Source organism: Schistocerca gregaria, chromosome 6 (genome assembly GCF_023897955.1).
Source record: "Schistocerca gregaria isolate iqSchGreg1 chromosome 6, iqSchGreg1.2, whole genome shotgun sequence".
NCBI lineage: Eukaryota > Metazoa > Arthropoda > Insecta > Orthoptera > Acrididae > Schistocerca > Schistocerca gregaria.
The window spans coordinates 461420055-461440131 of record NC_064925.1 but is presented as its reverse complement, the minus strand read 5'-3'; the positions used below and the strand labels follow the sequence as shown (position 1 = coordinate 461440131).

At 41.9% G+C, this 20077-nt stretch overlaps 1 protein-coding gene across 1 annotated transcript in view; it reads right to left on the bottom strand.

Moving 5' to 3' along the window:
* LOC126278913 (pickpocket protein 28-like) overlaps positions 1–20077 on the bottom strand; it is a 95321-nt gene that overhangs the window by 48501 nt on the left and 26743 nt on the right. Inside the window, exons 5-6 of the mRNA XM_049979187.1 lie at positions 11639–11765; positions 5268–5464 (exon numbers count right to left, since the gene is read on the bottom strand). Of these exons, the coding sequence (XP_049835144.1) occupies positions 5268–5464; positions 11639–11765 (324 nt within the window). The remainder of the gene's footprint in view (positions 1–5267; positions 5465–11638; positions 11766–20077) is intronic.

Genomic DNA, 20077 nt, shown 5'->3' with positions numbered 1-20077 from the left:
GCTTCTGTATCAGTTCTTAAATACTTGCACATAAATTACAATTTCATAACATCAATAATATTTCTTTATAATTTATGTGGAGTCCTGCGCACTCGTTAAATATATGGTGCCTAGGAAGCTGTTTTCTCGGTTCGCTAGACAACAATCCCAGCAAATATTATTAATGGAGTGTATTACAATAAGTTAGATTGACAATACTTAACTTTGCCTTTTTACAAATAGGTGTCGCAAGCAATTGGCAACATGCAAATAATCAATATCCTTCGACACATACAATTTCCATGCAAGCAATTAATATAGATCACAAGTCACGACTAAAGAGTTAGGATGACGGCTCGTCTTCCAGTGCGGTTCTTCTGGTGCGGCGGAGGCCAGCTGGAGCGGCGCTTATTTTCTCTTCGTACAGATGCCGCTCCTTTCGTGGTGTCGTCCCAGTCAGCGTTCTATTGGCTGACGTCGACTCACAGCCTTCTCCAATGTGAGGTTCCAGGCCGACGTTCTGGCCCTTGATGTTACGACGGAACAATTTAGATCATAGCGGCTTGGTGAAAATCAGTCTTCAGCCCTTATGGGAAAGGACAGCTTCTCTTGGGAGATGCGTTTGACGACATCGGCTTATGAAGGAGACACAGATGAAGAGGATGGTCTAGTAGGAACATCCAGAGGATGAAGGTCAGTCAAACAGTGAAGAAGTGTTAGAATATATTTCTAGTTGACAAACAGATTCTAAAATTTCTAATATGCCTTTAATTACTCCATATCAGCTGAAGTTTTCTAAACAGAGAATGAACCCATGTCAAATACTTTTACTACTATTAGGTTCTAGACAGTCTAAGCGTGGATGGATGAACTTCATTGATGCACCGACAATAAATTATTATGCTCTTTATAAGGGGACTAGCTATCTTGCTGGGAATACTAAACCTCTGTCACATCTAAAATTTAGAAATATTCTGGCAACTAGCTAACTGGAAGTTTCTGCTCAAAACTGAAAACGGTAACAACACCCAGCCCAAAAAATTGTAATTAGCAGGTCAAAACTTCACAAAAGAGCTACAGGATTCCAAGAGATTCAGTTCAGGAATATGGCTGAGCGTACAGCTACAACGGGTGCATTCAGGGAAGTGTGCTTCTTATGGAATACAAAGCAAACCTGAAAGTAGTAAGTCAGCATGACTACTTGCAATGAAGCTTTGAGCAGACAACACTTTGAACCTTTCCACCAGCAGAACTACGTAACAGAACAAATCAAGTTTATGATTTAATGTGAGTGTATCTTATATGCATTTTTATGTACGTATATAAAATAACAAAAGATAACAATAAATAAAGCTTTGTTTTCTTCTGTTTACTGCTCTTCCAATAAAAGACCCCATTTTCACAATTTGGTTAAATTACCGACCACAAAAATAGTACTTCCAGAGAATGGATTGTGGTCGATATTTTTTCAAGCATGGAAATTTATAGTAATTAGTACCATAAGATTTTTCAAATCTTAAATATTTTTATGTATCTGGGTATGATAAGTAATCTAACAAATTAGACTTCAAGAGTCACTTTTAAAAAGAAATTTTTGCCCTATAATGGGTTAATAATGAGGATACCCTCTTGAATAAAGTATTCTGGGGTAAAATAGTTGCCAACTTGGATCTCCAGTAGGTACTACTCAGAACGATGTCGTCATCAGAAAAAACTGACTGGCAATCTACGAATCGGAACGTGGAATGTTAGATCCCTTCAAAAAATGGTTCAAATGGCTCTGAGCCCTATGGGACAACATCTGAGGTCATCAGTCCCCTAGAACTTAGAACTACTTAAACCTAACTAACCTAAGGACATCACACACATCCATGCCCGAGGCAGGATTCGAACTTGCGACCGTAGCGGTCGCGCGGTTCCGGACTGAAGCGCCTAGAACAGCTCGGCCACCACGGCCGGCTTAGATCCCTTCGTTAGGTGGGTTGGTTAGAGAATTTCGAAAGGGAAATGGATAGGTAGAAATTAGAAATAGTAGAAACTAGTGAAGTGTAGTGGCAGGAAGAACAGGACTTTTGGTCAGGTGAGTACAGGGCTATCAACTCAGATTAGATAGGAATAATGCAACAGTAGGCCAATACGGGAACAAGAAAATAAGAATGACAGTAAGCTACTACGAAAAGCATAGCGAACGCGTTATAGTACCGAAGAGAGAAACGAAGTTAATACCAACAACAGTACGACAATTAACGGAACATAATGATCACCTACCTAATAGCCAGTATGTCCAACTTTGGTACGGATAACAGCGGCGACGCGTATAGCACGGAAGCAATGAGACCTTGGTAGGTCGCTAGTGGGAGTTGGCACCACATCTCCACACACAAGTCGCCTAATTCCCGTAAATTGCGGGGAGGGGTGGGGGGGGGGGGGGGCGGTGAGGAGCTCTAACACCACGTTTGATGACATCCCCGATCTGTTCGGTCTAGTTCAGATCTGCCGAGCTCGGGGACAAGCACATTAATAGGAAATCGCCACTGTGTGTCTCGAACTGCTCCATCACACTCTAGGCCTTGTGACACGGCGCATGTTGAAAATGAGCAGTACCATTGAAAACATTATCTTCATGAAATGGTGCACTTGGTCTGCAAGCAGTGTACGATACTCCTTCGCCAAAATACTACCTTGCATGGGCTCTACTGGACCCATGGATGCCCACGTGAACGTTCCGCAGAGCATAATGGAGCCGCCGCCAGTTTGTCTCTGTCCCGCAGTACACGTGTTAAGGAGCTGTTCCCCTGAAAGATGATGGATTCACCCCCTCCAAAAATGGTTCAAATGGCTCTGAGCACTTTGGGACTTAACATCTGAGGTCATCAGTCCTTTAGACTTAGAACTACTTAAACCTAACTAACCTAAGAACATCACACACATCCATGCCCGAGGCAGGATTCGAACCTGCGACCGTAACGGTCGCGCGGTTCCGGACTGAAGCGTCTAGAACCGCTCGGCCACGCCGGCCGGTTCGCCCCCTCCCATTGGCATGATAAAGAAGGTATCGGGACACATCAGGCCTTGCAAAGCTCTTCCACAGTGCCAACATCCAGTGCCGATGCTCGTCTGCCCATTACAGTCGTAGTTACAGATATCGCTGTGTTAACACTGGAACATGCACAGGTTGTGGGCTGCGGAGAGCCATAGATAGGAGTGTTTGGTGCAGTGTGGGTTCAGACACACTTGTTCTCTAGACAGCATTAAAGTCTGATGTTAGTAACGCTATAGTTCGTAGTATGTCCTCTTTTACCAGTCTATCCAGCCTACAACGTCCGACATCTGTAACGAGGAGTGCCCTCACGGGATCTCTGGACGTGGTTTCACCTTGGTTTCGCCTCGTGTTGATGACACTCGCCACAGGGCTACTTGAACACCAACAATTCGTGCAGTTTTCGACCCTGCGGGACATACAATCTACCCTCGGTCAAACTCAGGTAGACACAGCACTTTCCCGATTCTCAACACGGACAACACGCTTACGGATACCACATGCACTTGTGATTAGCAGTCATTCCCCGCCAGGTGACGCTGCTAAGGCTGGACGAGTTTATATCGACAGTACGAGGGTCGGTCAAAAAGTAATGCCTCCCATTTTTTTTCTACTTAAAAAAATTAAGTTAAGTGAAAAATTTGAATTTGGCGCCATTCCTCAAACCTTCTTCTGCAATCCACTGCAGTAGTAACTTTCTGTGTCAACAGGTGGCACCACAGCAGAAGTTTGTAAGATGGCCGACATCAATGTTCGTTTGAGACAGCGTTGTGTGATTCAATTCTTGAATGCAGAAGGTGAAACGCCCATACGCATTCATGAAAGACTGAAGAAGGTGTATGGTGTTGTGACATTGGATGTCAGCACTGTTAGACGATGGGTTCGTCGTTGTAAGGAAGCTGAAGGGCAAACACCGTTGACTGACGAAAAGCGGAGCGGCAGGCCGGTGAGTGCAGTGACTCCACACAACATTCAGCAAGTTGATGACATCATTCGTGGTGACCGTCGGGTGACTGCAGATGAAGTGTGTCGCATTATTTCTCTTAGTAAAGGCAGTGTGATCACGATTATTAAACAATTGGGGTACTCAAAAGTTTGTGCACGGTGGGTTCCAAGAATGTTAACCGATTAGAATAAAGAGGCAAGGAAAACAATAGCCTCCCAACACTTGCAGCGCTTCCGTTTGGAGGGAGATGAGTTTCTGAAAAAAATTGTGACCGGGGACGAAACATGGGTGCATTTTTTTGAACCCGAATCAAAGAGGCAGTCAATGGAGTGGCGTCACACAAGCTCGCCGAGGAAGAAAAAATTCAAAACTGTGCGATCGGCAGGGAAAGTTATGGCAACAGTTTTCTGGGATACAGAGGGTGTGATTCTGGTTGATTTTTTGGAGCAGGGATGCACAATAAATTCTGTTCAATACGTCACAACCCTCAAAAAACTTAAAGCACGTCTTCAGCGAGTTCGCCCAACAAAATCAATGGCAGATGTTCTTCTTTTGCATGACAATGCAAGACCACACACCAGTCGTCACACCTCTGACGAGATTGTCAATATTGGATGGGAAGTTTTGCCTCATCCCCCATACAGCCCTGACCTGGCACCATCAGACTTCCATCTGTTCGGGCCACTAAAAGATGCTCATCGTGGGATTCATTTTGAAGATGAGGAGGCCGTCAAAACATCCGTGCGTCAATGGCTTAGGAAGCAGAGCTGTGATTTTTACCGTGCTGGGATACATGCCCTTGTTCAAAGATGGACCAAAACTGTAGAGATAGGCGGAGATTACATTGAAAAATGACAAAATGATCCTCAATGTTGTGGTTTTCAACCTATGTAATTGCATTTAAATTTCCTGACAATTAAACGTAGAAAAAAAAAAGGAGGCATTACTTTTTGACTGACCCTCGTAGATCGGTGGCCATGATGCTTTGGCTGATCAGGGTATTTGAAGATGTGGGGGAGGGGAGTGAAGACAGAGTCAGCATCCAACTGCGCACCGCTCCCCCTCCAGTAGCGACCGAGCGAGGTGGCGCAGTGGTTAGACACTGGACTCGCATTCGGGAGGACGACGGTTCAATCCCGCGTCCGGCCATCCTGATTTAGGTTTTCCGCGATTTCCCTAAATCGCTCCAGGCAAATGCCGGGATGCTTCCTTTGAAAGGGCACGGCCGACTTCCTTCCCCGGCCTTCTCTAACCCGATGAGACCGACGACCTCGCTGTCTGGTCTCCTTCCCCAGAACCAACCAGTCCGGTAGCGAGATCGGAGCGTGACCGACCTCGTCGTCGAACCAGCAGCGGCGCGCCTCGGCCGGCAGGCGCCGGACGTCCCTGGTGCTGTGGATGGCCCTCGGGTCCAGCACCACCGACACCTCGGTGCCCGGCTGCGCCAGCACCTGCTGCACCGACGTCTCTGGGTAGTCTTGCGGGTCGTGCACGAACACCTGCAACGTCGCATCCAGCTACCCAAGTCTACTGTGCTCTTCTCATTTCTTTTAAATTTACACCCACTCTAAGTTTGACATTTATTTCTAGCAGGTAGCAGCCCACCTCCACGTTCTTCCGGACGGAAAGACACGCCCTGGAGCTAACGCACGCCTGATCTTTGGCGTGCGACTCGGAGGTATCTGGGTCATAATCCGATGGTGACAGAAATTTTTACAGCCAGTGTTTGGCCGTACATGGCAGGAGAGGAACAATTTGAGCAGCACTTTCGGATTGTTTACATATGTTGCTGTCGTTTAGCATCTAGTAAAGTGAACAGAAAATCAAAACGAATTGCGATAGTATTTAGACAAGATATCTGCATAGTAGTTGTGTCCCAGCACAGTTTTGTAGTGCGATCGCAACGATGACGACAATCTGAGGGTTATGAAACTTCGCAGGAGAGCTTCTGTAAAGTTTGGAAGGTGGAGACGAGATACTGGCAGAAGTAAAGCTGTGAGTACCGGGCATGAGTCGTGCTTCGGTAGCTCAGATGGTAGAGCACTTGCCTGCGAAAGGCAAAGGTCCCGAGTTCGAGTCTCGGTCGGGCACACAGTTTTAATCTGTCAGGAAGTTTCATATCAGCGCACACTTCCGCTGCAGAGTGAAAATCGCATTCTGGAGACATCCCCCAGGCTGTGGCTAAGCCATGTCCCCGTAGTATCCTTTATTTCAGGAGTGCTAGTTCTGCAAGGTTCGCAGGAGAGCTTCTGTAAAGTTTGGAAGGTAGGAGACGAGATACTGGCAGAAGTAAAGCTGTGAGTAGCGGGCGTGAGTCGTGCTTCGGTAGCTCAGATGTTAGAGCACTTGCCCGCGAAAGGTAAAGGTTCCGAGTTCGAGTCTCGGTCGGGCATACAGTTTTAATCTGCCAGGAAATTTCATATCAGCGCACACTCCGCTGCAGAGTGAAAATCTCATACTCGAATCTGAGGATTGTTTGAGTGTCCACCTTTATTGTCGGAGATGAGAGGGAGAAAGCTCTCTGAGGTAGAACTGGGTGGTTATTGGTTACAGTGGTAATCTGTTAGGATTAATGGCAGGCTGGGTTTGCTAAACAATTCAGTATTTATTTAAGTAATATCTTTATTCTCCTGGATAACTTATAAAAGAGGTGCCAGTTCCTAACCCCTTTCTGTATTACTTGTCAGACTCAGTTTACTCTTATCAGCAGGCCACTCGCCTAAGCATACAAGAGACAATTGCTATTCCGTAAATTGTTCTTGTTAATTATGAAGCTACAAATGCTAACTGTTCTTTGAGACAAAGACAGATCGTCTCTGTTCAGAGTTATTCGTCGTAACAGATAATGATTACTTATCTTGCAGTTGCTGTGTGTGTCTCCAGATCTGATCACCGACTTCTTGCTGCGAATATTACTTGTACATACTCAGGTTGGGGCTGACTGGCATACAACTGGTCTCGGACTCCTCCGTCAAACTACTCCATCAGAATTCTCCATCAGGCTTCTCCATCAGACTTCTCCATCAGACTAACTCATCCCATTTTATCTCTTGCTTATATACCGTCTACGTCGCAGCTGACCCTCGATAATAGCCATTCGGGATATTTCCATTAGCTGGCTCCCTCGACATGTAAATATTTTAATGTTTGATTCCTCCTAGAGGTTTCCACTCGATGTTACCACTTACATATAGTGGAAAGCTTTCGTTGACATCAGGGCTTGTATCCCTTGGCGCAGTCTCAAATAGTTCCATCATGTGTTTAGTCCGTGATCTGACGGGCTGCTGGAGGTCCGTACTTTACATAACATATGGAAAACCTCAGTTGTCATCCAACTGTGGTTCAAATAATGTCTCAATGTGCGTGTTTTGATCGTATGCGTCTTATCTCTCTCCCGTTCACAAATATCCTCCACTAGGGTTTCTTAGTGCTTAAACACTGAGGCCTCTAATTTCTGGCAGTGACAATTGTTTTCAGCTCATTTCATCTGACAAGTATTTCTTAATAAAATTATTATTAATTTGTTTTTTTCTTGGGACTGGACATAGTGTGAAAAATTGCAATTAAACCCAAACAATAAAAAGTGCGAGGTCCTCCAAATGATTACAAAAACAAACTGCATTAAATTTCGGTTAGCCTCTATCTACTCTAGTGTCTTATGGACATACACTGTTCCCCATACCTCATCTCCACCTCAACGCTCTTGTCTGAAGAACATGGCAGAAACACCCATCCCCATCAGAGCAAAATCCCAGCCCTCCCACTCCATCACTGAACTACCTTTTCGAAGTCCTTCTTAGTAGCAGGCCCGACTCTGGAATAACCTCCCGCGTCATATTAGCGAACTGGGTAATATTTTCAGCTTCAGAACACAGTCACATGTCTACTGAAGCAACACTAATGGTTGCCACTGTCCCTGTGCACATACGGTACGCCTGAACATTCTCCTTTTCAGCATGACGGTGTCGTTTGTCGTCTAGTAAACTCATAAGAATATCGAAAACCAATTGCAAAACGATTTAGATAAGATATCTGTATGGTGCGAAAATTGGCAATTGACCCTAAATAATGAAAAGTGCGAGGTCATCCACATGAGTGCTAAAAGGAGTCCGTTAAACTTCGGTGACACGATAAATCAATCAAATATAAGGCCGTAAATTCATCTAAATACCTTGGAACTACAATTAACAACTTAAACCGGAAACAACACGTAGAAGATGTTCTGGGGAAGGTGAACCGGGGGCTACGTTTTATTGGCAGAACACTTAGAAGATGCAACAGATCTACTAAAGAGACTCCCTACACAAAGCTTCTCCGTCCTCTTTTGGAATATTGCTCCGCAGTGTGGGATCCTTAACAGATAGGATTAACGGAGCACATCGAGAAAGTTCAAAGAAGGGCACCACGTTTTGTATTATCGGGAAATAGGGGAGAGAGTGTTACGGACATGGTACAGTATTTGGGGTGGGCAGCATTAAAACAAAGGCGTCTCTCGTTGCGGCGGGATTTTCTCTCGAAATTTCAATCACCTATTTTCTCCTCCGAATGCGAAAATATTTTGTTGACGTCGACCTAGATAGGGACAAAACATCATAATAATAAAATAAGGGAAATCAGCGCTCGCACGGAAAGATACATGTGTTCGATTGTTCCCCGCGCTTTCAAGAGTGGAAAAATAGAGAGTGAGTGTGAAGGTGATTCGATGAACCCTCTGCCGGGCACTAAAGTGTGATTTACAGAGTAGCCACCTAGATGTAGAACAGAACAGACAGATACCAGAGTCGTAGTCAGAGTCACAGAACTGAAGAATAAAAGTGATCACTTTGTCGAAAAAAGGCATTACTTTCTGTATCTCACACCTGCAGAAAAAGGTGACCATCGCCTTGGAGCAGGTGAATCTTGCACCACGAGCAGATCTGTTTTGTGTGACCCTTCTGAAAACCCCAAATCAGTCAAGACGACAGGACAGGGAAGCGAGAACGAGGCAAGACTATTATTACGGAGGTAGCGAGAGATTTGTATCTATCTGCGTATCTCATCCTTTTCGCGCAACCAAGAAGGTAATCGGGTCGCCTGCATCAAGCAATTGGCAGAGATACTGACGAAGAAATGCATCTAGTCACGCTGTAAGTTGTATAAGATGTGCAGCTTCAGCGCGTGGACTAAGAATGACCGAGTTTTGTTAATGATCTGCAGAATCTCAAGCCGGGTTCCTAGCAAAATTTTTGTCTAATCCTACCTAAATTGCCATAAGAAACAGCATGTATCATGGAAGACCATACGAACAAGGCAGTGGAATGACTCTTTGCGGCTTGTACAAGAAATATATCGGAAAAAATTTATTATTATTGGACACATTTCGACCAGAAAAATTCGTTATATTAACCATAACTGAGCTGCCTGAAGATTGCGAAGAACTGGAGAGATTGGGCTGTATGAAGGACGTGTAAGGCTACCCGCGAGACTTCAGCAGTGTAGCAAAAACTGCATCATTGTGTTGCAGGATAACGCCGGCCCACTTGTTAAAACGAGTGTTTCGACTACGGTACAAAAGTTTCCTTGGGCAGCCCTTCCACATCCTTCATACAGTCCCGATCTATCTCCATGCGCTTTCCATATTTTGTGAGCCCTGAAGAAATCCATTCGTGGTCTACAATTTTCTACGAACTAATCATGGTTCGTAGGCAGCAGCAAACACTTCCCACCGTCTTGTCTCACAGTGGGATAAATGTACGAATATTAACAATTATGGCGATTACCTTTGAAATAATAAACAGTTCATTTACTTTTTTCCCATGTATATCGTTTTCATTTCACTGCCCCTTATAGATTACAGCTGCGATTTCCGAGACATTTCCTTCGTACTTAACAGAAGTGCAAGTAATTTCGGGTGTCAAGCCAGAATGACAATTCAGTTCTCCTGAACTATAGTATTTGCGTATTGCTTCTTGTGAACACTGACCTAAACTACATAGCAATACTTACTCTCTGGAATGGAACCCATCTATTCTCACTGCTTATGGGCGCAGAAGTTCACTCAAGCTTTTTTACGATATCGAAACATTTTTTGTATTTCTTGTTTTAGTCATCGCTTTCGTGTCTTATCGAAATGATTATTATGTCTTCTGTATTGCCCTTTATGCTGAGGGAAACCTCACTAACATCTCAGCATGGATCTGATCTCTGTATTTAGTTTCGGTAGTTCCTTCTTCTAGCTGATCTGATTCTAGCTTTCGTTCCAGCTCCATTAAGTCTCTATTAAATTCTCATCTCCTGTTGGCTGTGTTAGGTGCTCCCTATCCTAGTTGATATAATTGATGCACTAGCTTATTATTAATTGTCTGTATGAGTATCTGGTTAAGGCACCGGTTGCTGCTGGACTTTTAGCAGGTCTATGTTAAAATTTTATGGATTTTAGTCCTCTTAGGCCAAATTTTGAATGCTTCACCTAACTCCAAAGGACCTACACAGCAATTTTGCTTGCCCTTCACTATCAGCTGTCTTTGTTTATTATTTATGACAAACACACTTTGTATCATTTTCATGTCGATAAAATAGTAATAGGTGCTACAAATTTAGAGCAGACAGACATAATGTACCATAGGGTTCCATTTTAGGTCTTCATTTTTTTTGCTAGTAGACATAAATGATCTTCCACTTGCATTGTCTAGTGATGCAGATGTTATCCTTACTCCAAATTATATAAGCACACAAACAGAAAATATTACTAGTTCTCGAAATGATAAAGCAACTAATGAAATATCAGAAACATCAACATATGGTTCAAAAGAAAATGATTATCATTAAAGTTTGCCAAGACTCAGACTTTATAATTCATTGCTTCCAATAGATCTCCACTAGCTGCGACAACAGTCTGCTCAAATAATAAAATACAAGAAGCAGGTGGTAAGTTTTTTGGACTATACATAGAACTGAACGTTACTTGGGAAACCTACACCCTAGAAGTAACTAAATGGCATAGTGCCGCTTCATTCGCACTACTCTAAGAGCATATTAAATATTTTATAGGTAACGTGGTGGAGCTTAATACCGAACTGAAGAACTTTCCTTGGGACAATTCCTTTTACTCCATTGAACAGGATATTCACAGAAAATTAACATTTGAGACTATATTCCAATTAATACTAGCGCTTTAATAGAACTATATTTTACGTTTGTATGTCATTTCATTGCATTACATTTAAATAGAATGTATTTCTTTGACTTCTTTCCATATCTCAGAGACCCTTCTGCACGTAATCCATGGAATACAACTTGATAATGTAAATTAATTGATTTCACTGTATTGCATTTAAATAAAATGTACCTACTCCACTTCCCTCCATATTTCAGACACCCTCTCCACCTAATTCATGGAATACAGCTTGACAATGACAATTAACGACTCAAGCGTTTGACTGCCCCTTTTGGTTGCGCCCACCGTGTCTTTCTCTGTGTTGACGAGATTGCGGGGCTTTTTAATCGTTCACATTCCTTACTGATGTGATGAGTGGTCGAAATTAAGTTGAGTAGGCTGTCTTTTAGAGGGTGTAGTGATTTTAGAGCCCAACAGCAAACTGTTATCAGCCTTGCTACCGTGGATAAGCAGGAGATGTGATCAGATACAGGTGAACAGATGCCTCGGGCGCTAGTTTCAGAGAGAGAGCTCTTACCGAAACGCCATAGTAGCCGCCTAGCGATGCCACGTAGTGCTGCGTCTCGCAGTCCATCAACAGGGACACGCCGGAGCGGGGTCCCGCCATAGCTGTCCGCAGCATCGGCTCAGCGGGGTGCACCCACCTGCACAGTGAGTGCGAACTCCATAAGTAAGAGAACACGGTTCCGATAACGGCAAAAGTGAGGACGACGTTACCTATTACGAGAGATAGCCATAAAGGCGTAATTCTCACCTCAAAAAAGAGTTACGTAACTAATTTCTATTTAATACACATTTTTGGAAGTTTCTGCTGCACAACAACTTTATCAATTAGTTGTTTATATAGATTAGTCCGTTATTATATCATTTTCAAGTGACCCTATAATATTAATGAAGGTATAATTTTTGTGTGAAATTATAAAAGTACCTGTTGTATGGCTTACATCTATGCTGGTAATTATTTGCCTGGTAATTATTGTATATATTACAAGGCAGTGTTTTGCTGAAATTATTTATCAGCTTTTATGTTGCTGGAAATTATGTAAGGTGCTCACTTTTGTATTTGCAGATATATCCGTTTGAGAGGAATGCTTCCTTCACTGGCTCATACATATTTACATAGACTTTACATTTGCGAAGAACCTATGGTAATAGCAACATTAAAAATGCATTAGTAAATGTTTTCGTGTATCGTGCAAAGATATTTCTATTTCAGAATTCTGTTGTTTTTAAATTACATGGTCCTCTAGCGAGGCACTGAAATTTATTCTTTTTCTATTAGGAAGTCAATGAAGTTTTCCAAATGTTGTTTCTGTTTAAGTTACATTTGTTCATTAAGAATTTCGTCTGGATATGCGTAAGTGTGGATATAGATTTTGAATTCTTCCAGTTCCTTTGAGTACAAAATGTAGAATTGTCGTTGCATTCTCTATTCGTTTTGCTTTGTGTTTTTGGCTATGTAGGTGCTTGTAAAATGTTGATTGATTACTTTCACAGCTTTGTGTATGTTCTTTGAACCTAACGTCCAAGTTTCTACCTGTTTGTCCAATGTGAAACTTGTTACAATCACCGCATGAGATTTGATGTATCCCTGGATTAGTTACTCCAACTAATTGTTTGTTAATTCTTCTTGAATTCGAGTTTTTGGGTAGGGTGAGCTCCAGTAATTCTGTTACTTCATATGCTTTCCAAGCAAATATTTTCTCATGGTGTAAAAGATTTTTTCTTATTATCTTTGTAGGAGTTGGTTAAATTCACCGATACAAACTTCCCTCTCTGGAGGGTCTTTGTCTTTTATAATGTGAATCAATACCATAGAATTTTATTGTGTATTTTTCAGTGTATGTGTATAATTTGATTATTAATCTGTTTGGTTTCTTATTATGTTGGGCTATTAGTGCAATGACTTATAGGCTTGTTGGGAAGAATTCTTTGTGAATTTTTGGCTGTGCTCATAAAGATGAGGTTCATAACAATAGATGACTTCTTTTCTTGGTCTGAGAAGATCGCTTTACAATTTTTTTTCTAACATTTGTGCTGAATCTGTTAGTTGGGATGTGCTGTATAGTTGTGATATTGTTATTTCTAAGAGTTATTTCTATGGAATGCCAATACCTTTTTAACATAATTTTCGGGTTTCATAATTACTGCAATATTACGTTTCTCTGCTTCACTGTTACTGCATCCTGTGTGCTCAACATATTATTTATATTTTTGAGAGTATTGTGTTCATTGTCTGTAGTTCTGCGTAAGCATTTTCTGTTCTTTTATTTCTCTTTCCATGAATTTTGCTGTTTTTGACATGAACTCATTTTGTTTTCACACTGATAATTTTGCCATGTCTATTGTAACGTCTGTTGTACATATTAGACTATTTGTCGTTTTATAATATGGGCGGGATTCTATGTCGTTTTTAAGACCTCTGCTGAGTAGTTCTATGAACTAACTTAATGTTAGTGAATTCTTTACTTTCAAAGAGTTTAAATAGTGTTTTGATTTCCTGCTGTGGTCCATATTTGACATTGTGTTGTTGTACTTCTATTAACATAAAAAATTTTTAGTATGTATTTCACAGTTGGTATATCAAAAATAGCTATTTAATGAACTGCTAACAGGACTAAATATCAAAGGTTTCAGGCTCCTACTTAACTATAAATGAGCTGTATATGTTTGACATTGTGTGAGTGACTGGGGGCGATCTGAAAATTATATTATTCTTGAAGACTCACGTTTGTCAATATCGCTAGTAATTCTTTTTATTACCAATACCAGTTTCGACAGATCTGATGGTGACAGTGTGGTTCTGTTGGAACTGGCAACAGTTATAAAAAGAACTACTGGCAATCTTGGCAAACTTGATTCTTCATCAATAATATCAAATGTACCAGATGTAAGTCTTAATTTATTCTGTCTGTTTGGTCTAACTTATTGTTAATTTCATGCTTAATCCAGATTTTTTCTCCAAACCTTCTAATATGGTGCACTAAGTTAAATTTCGCTTGCAATCTGTATATGCGTATTTTGGTATTTTTTCTTGTGAGACACTGTTTGTTGAATTTTATGCTTTCTGTAATAATTACTGTTTTAATTTTAAGGTGTAAATTCAGCAACAAGTCCTTATAGTTGTTCTCATTATTAATTCCAAAAGTTTCTTTTCTGATGGGCCCACAACATGCGTTAAGTCCGGGAAAGACATAATGTATATTTTGAATAGTTTCTAGTGCACATAGATTTTATAAACTCGTATTTGTATTTCATGGCTCTCGTTTCAGCAGTTATTCCGTTTTCAAGTGATTCTGCAATATTAACCTTGTGCAGTTGTTCTAAATATTAAGAATGGCTTACTCCTTTCTGGGTAATTATTTGCCTTGCAATTTAGATGTTACAGTATATCATACTGGAGCGCTTTGGTGAGATTATTTCTCCGATTTTGTGTTGTTGTACCATAGCACGACCCCTCTATGGGAGTCAAAACAAAATGGCGCAACCCACCAATAAAGTCGAGGATCAGGTATCAATTCATTTTCAACATTTGAAGGGGAACAACGCTAGAAGAACCCATGCTCCGTTGGTGTAAGTGTATGCAACAATGCACCGTTATATGACACAGTGATTAGTTGCCGCAGACTCTTCCAATGCGGTCAAACAACTCTGAATGACGAAGAACGAGGTGACAGGCCATCTCTCGCGACTGTCCGGGAATTGCAAGTGAAGCGAAGCTGTGGTGGTCTAAGACCGACGTATCATAATCGGATAGATAGTGGGAAAATGGGAAAAAATACTAATCAGTGATGGGTCAGTTTTCAACATCTTCTACGACATTTTGAGCGTCTCAAAGGTAGACGCTAGCTGGATTCTGAGACTGACCATTCTCCTTTAAGGCCCACCATACCAAAGTAGCTGCGGATACATTGCAGCTGTGTTTGGCTAATCCAAGTGACTTCTTTAGCCGCTTAATCATCATGAGCGAGTGCTTGGAACGGATATTATGCAAGCTGATTTAGTGAGATTGTCACATCGCGGGTAGACGATCGGCAACAGCAGGATTTCCAAGGCTTGGAGCAAAGTGTTCCTTGATAGACAGCTACCCGAGCCAGGCTTAAGCTACGTTGGAATGGTTAACGATGTCTACCATTGTGTAGTGTCTTAAGGACCGGACTGAGGTAAAGATGGAGAACAAAATCAACACATAGAGGGAAAACGTTAATCTGCGTAGTGAAACTGGGATTTGAATCGGCACTCTCTCGGCTGTGAGTCCAGTGCATTATCATGTGGAACACGATTGTTGGGCTACTTGAATAGAGATCAGTTAGTGCGACATCTGATTTTTCAGTGTTTTGGATCAAATGATGAGGAAAGTTGAGATCAAATACGGTTACACGATCTATTTTCTTTTTTTTTTACGTATTTCATTCTCAACCTGTGAGAGCAGACTACGTCCCGACAAATATCTCGAGAGGTTTGGAATGAAGCAGAGGAAATACCAATTGGAAGTTTTTTGGAGGAGATTTGAAGTTCCAGCGTTTGGATGCTGTCGGCGGAAAACCACCAAAAACATGTCTTATTGGGCGAAGGGTACTATCTAACTTAATTGGGACAATGTTGTCAATTGTCTGAGACAATAATTTAAAAATTGTGTAGGTGTATGGATTAGAGCCATGGACTTTAAAGTTTTCATCATACAATTGGGAATGTGAGAATATGCAAGATAAAGTGTTCATGATTTTGATGTGTTTTGGTGGTGGGTTGCTTCAGCTCTGTATGACTCAGGCTCTAAGTAACACCCCCCCCCCCCCTTTTGGTGCCCACGACATTTTATGCCTTCTTTTTATGCTTTTATGCCTTCTAGTGTCCGATTCCACCTGTCAGCTTTGACCAGTGATGTCGTGTGTGACTACATGAGTTTACGATGTGAATGATGTAAGTGGCTTGTTATAACAGACCTGTATACTTCAATTTTAAACAGCGACATCAAAATTTAAAATCCTAAACCAAATCACTTGGTAAACATACTGCAAAAACGCGAAGAACAACAAACCTTGGAATCAACAAAGACGACTGACCTATAAAGGTGAATTCTAGCTACCGATTCCAAATTTGTTATTTTCCGCGTTTTTGTAATTGGTGTGTGCACTGATATTTTTTAGAATTTTCATTTTTGGCCCTGTTTTCTGTACCACTGCGTACAATAAAGATCGTTGTAATCGACGAGTAGATTTGATCTACATAAGTGAATTCTACTTGCCGATTCTAAGATCTATTGCACTTGCTTTTTTGCAATGTGAGTCTTCAGCGCTTTCTTTCAGAATTGGTGTTGCTCTCTATGCTACAGCGAAAAGTAACGAACCTATGAATCACTAGCTACAACTGACGTATATAGGTCAAATCTAGTTATCGATTCCAAGGCTTGTTATTTACCGCGTGACTGCAGCAGTACAAAGAGCGATACCATGTAGTTAAATCTTTCACGAATTAGCAATCCACACTTAACGAAAATAAAGGAATATGGAATCGAGAATTACAACGATTCGACATACGAAACTTTTCAAAGAATGCGGAGTACACACCTAATGTAACACCAGTATCACAGAAAGAACCACCAAAAACAGAAATCCTACAACGAACCTCAGCACAATAATGAATAACGGACCAGGTAATTGGATCTGATCTATATAGATCGGTTCTGGTTACCGATTCCAAGGCTTGTTGTTTCTTCGTATTTTTATTACTTGTGTTACGTATTTTGTTTGGCAATTGCTCTTTTTTTCTCTTTATTTCCTGTTGGACCTTTTTACGTTCCCTGTATGTTAGTATTTACTTTGGTTTTCGGTTGTTGTGTTAGATTTCAGTTTGCCTCCACCCGAAACACCCACTTACATGCGGTAGTCCTCTTAGATTCAACGTTTATTGTTAAGAATTACTGCTAGTCCACAATTTACTAGTTTGAGATGCGTGATGCTTTACTGGATTTTAAATGTCATTTGTCTTTATTTCTCTTACTTGTGTAAACGATGATAATAAAGTGTTTCTTGGGTGTGTAATACTTTTTTTCTGTTGTTACTTTCTTTTTCGTTTCCTCAATTTTTTTGCGACATAATTCGTGGCTATGTAATAAATCGCGAGAACTGTGATTATATTTTATCATATACAATGGTGTCCAAAATTCAGGCAACAAACGGAGATTTTGCAAGGTTGTGTTTATTTTACCACAAAACTGTATAAACAGGTGATAGTAAAGTAGAAACAACGTAAAGAATGCACAACTTAAACAACTGCAATATGGATAACGGTAGACAAAAATGTTCTTCGTTTTTCCCCACTAGACGGATTTGCACACACATTCAGACAACTAGTTAATGTGCCCAGTATGGTATGTTACCACGTCTGACTGCGATACGGACCTGACAACGACAGGGCATACTGTGAATGACGTCATCAATCTCATGTTGAGGCAATAACACCGATTCTTCATGCAGAGCTGCTCGTAGGTCTTGGACAGTGGTTGGTGGATGCTGACGTAATGCAACCAGATTCCCTAGTGCATCCCAGACATGCTCTATTCGATTCAAATCGGGAGAGCGAGGAGGCAACGCCATGCGTGCAATATCTTCCGTCTCCAAGAAAACATCAGACACCCATGCTCTATGAGGTCGAGCATTATCATCCATCAGTACGAAGTATGGGCCCACACCACCTCGCAAATGAGGTCTCAAGATCTCGTCACGATACGTGGCAGCAATCACCTACATAATTTCATCAAGAGCTGTTCATGTGGTCAATATAACCGCTGCCCACAACATTAAGGATTCTACTCGATACCGGTTTCTTTACCTAATGTTTGGGTCCTGAAATCGTGTTCCACGTTGCCTCCAGATGCGAGTGTGTTCAGAATCACTCTCCAGACCAAACCGGGACTCAACTGTGAAAATAATATTGGTCCACGGTTCGACATCCCAGATGGCATGTTGATGACTCCACTCTAAACGTTCCCTTCTGTGAAGACGCGTCAGAGGTACACATACAGCAGGTCTCCGACAATGAAGGCCACTCTGCTGAAACCTTCTGGACAACACCTGGTTCGATGTAACACGTCCAGTGGATGCTGCGAGGTCAGATGGCAGTGCTATGGCGGTACCAAAATTACATGCAAATAACAGTCCAGTCTGTAATATCAAACGTGGTCGGCCTTGCCCTGGTTTTATTGATACAATAAACTGTTGCCACATCCGAGACACGACAGAACGATTCACATTAAGCCATCGAGCCTCATCAGTTTGCGACTGTCCTGCTTCCATTCTTCTTGCTGCCCTCCACCGCAGATAGTCTGGTAGGCGTCTTCTCCGTGCCATACTGCACCGTCTGTAACTGTGTACACAGCGATTGTGGATGTGGGACCACCCGGCAAACAGTACCCTCTTTGAAGGTGCCCTTACGTCATCGGTGACGTGGTTGTCCGTTGACCGGAATGCAGTTTTCAGGGCAGAAGACGGTTATACGGACATCTGCTGCCAGTTTGTATGATTATACGGTGAATTAGACACAAGACAGGGAAATAGTGGTTCGTTGCTTTAATTTTGGACACCAGCGTATATGTGTATCCCAGCGTATATGTGCATTATCTTTCTTCACTGTGGTACATTAGTTTGTATGCGAATAAGAGCCGTTTGCTTCAGGTATCACCCGTATGTATCGTCTTTGGTCAAATTACTTTTAATAACTAACAGCCTCAGCTGCACCGTTTGCCTAGAATTTACCTAGGTTTCAGTGGGGATAACCCAACCTTATTCAGAATAACAGTAACTACCGTTTGACCATAGTGGACTTCGTCAAGCTAAAACTACAAATCCATAAATTATTGTCAGACTATAAGACTTATCTGGAACCGCCTCGGCCCCACTTCGCGACCGCGATGCGGCAGCCACGAGTGCTGTTCTGGAACTGACCGTAGCGTCATGAGGCCCGCCTAGGCGGACACAATACCTTGCGCCTGAGCATAAACTGTATCATAATTACTTGTTGGGACAAGACGTGAACTTCACTCCTGACCTTGAATTTACTAGTAAAGTGAAATAAAAGGTATAGCTGAGGAAAAGGGCGTATATGTTAACCTGTGCAGAACGTACTTAGATCGACTGTCTTAACAAAAAAAATGGTTCAAATGGCTCTGAGCACTATGGGACTAAAGTGCTGTGGTTATTAGCCCCCTAGAACTTAGAACTACTTAAACCTAACTAACCTAAGGACATCACACACATCCATGCCCGAGGCAGGATTCGAACCTGCGACCGTAGCAGTACACGGTTCCGGACTGCGCGCCTAGAACCGCGAGACCACCGCGGCCAGCGACTGTCTTAACATTTATGAAGTATTCATTGGCCATGATATGAGGAAGACATGTGCTTACAAGCTATGGCCTATCTAGGACAATTTTTGTGTTTAAGCACGAAGTTTAATCACCTAAAAAGAACTTAGGAGTGGGGAGGATAATATAAAGCCAACATCGTCATTATTACGACTAGATATAGAAATTTTTAAGAAGTAATTGTAGAGCACTTGCTTATCTATTGTTGCAACGGATGAACATGTTATTGACTTAGCACACTAATGGTCCTGATTGAACTTAGGAACAAGCCTATATCTAATCTGTAACATCCGGCAATGTTGTTGTTGTTGTCTTCAGTCCTGAGACTGGTTTGACGCAGCTTCCCATTCTAATCTATCCTGTGCAAGCTACTTCACCTCTCAGTACTCACTACAACCTACATCCTTCTGAATATGCTTAGTGTATTCATCTCTTAGTCTCCCTCTACGATTTTTACCCTCCACGCTGCCCTCCAATACTAAATTGGTGATCCCTTGATGCCTCAGAACATGTCCTACCAACCGATCCCTTCTTCTGCCAAGTTGTGCCACAAACTCCTCTTCTCCCCAATTCTATTCAAAACCTCCTCATTAG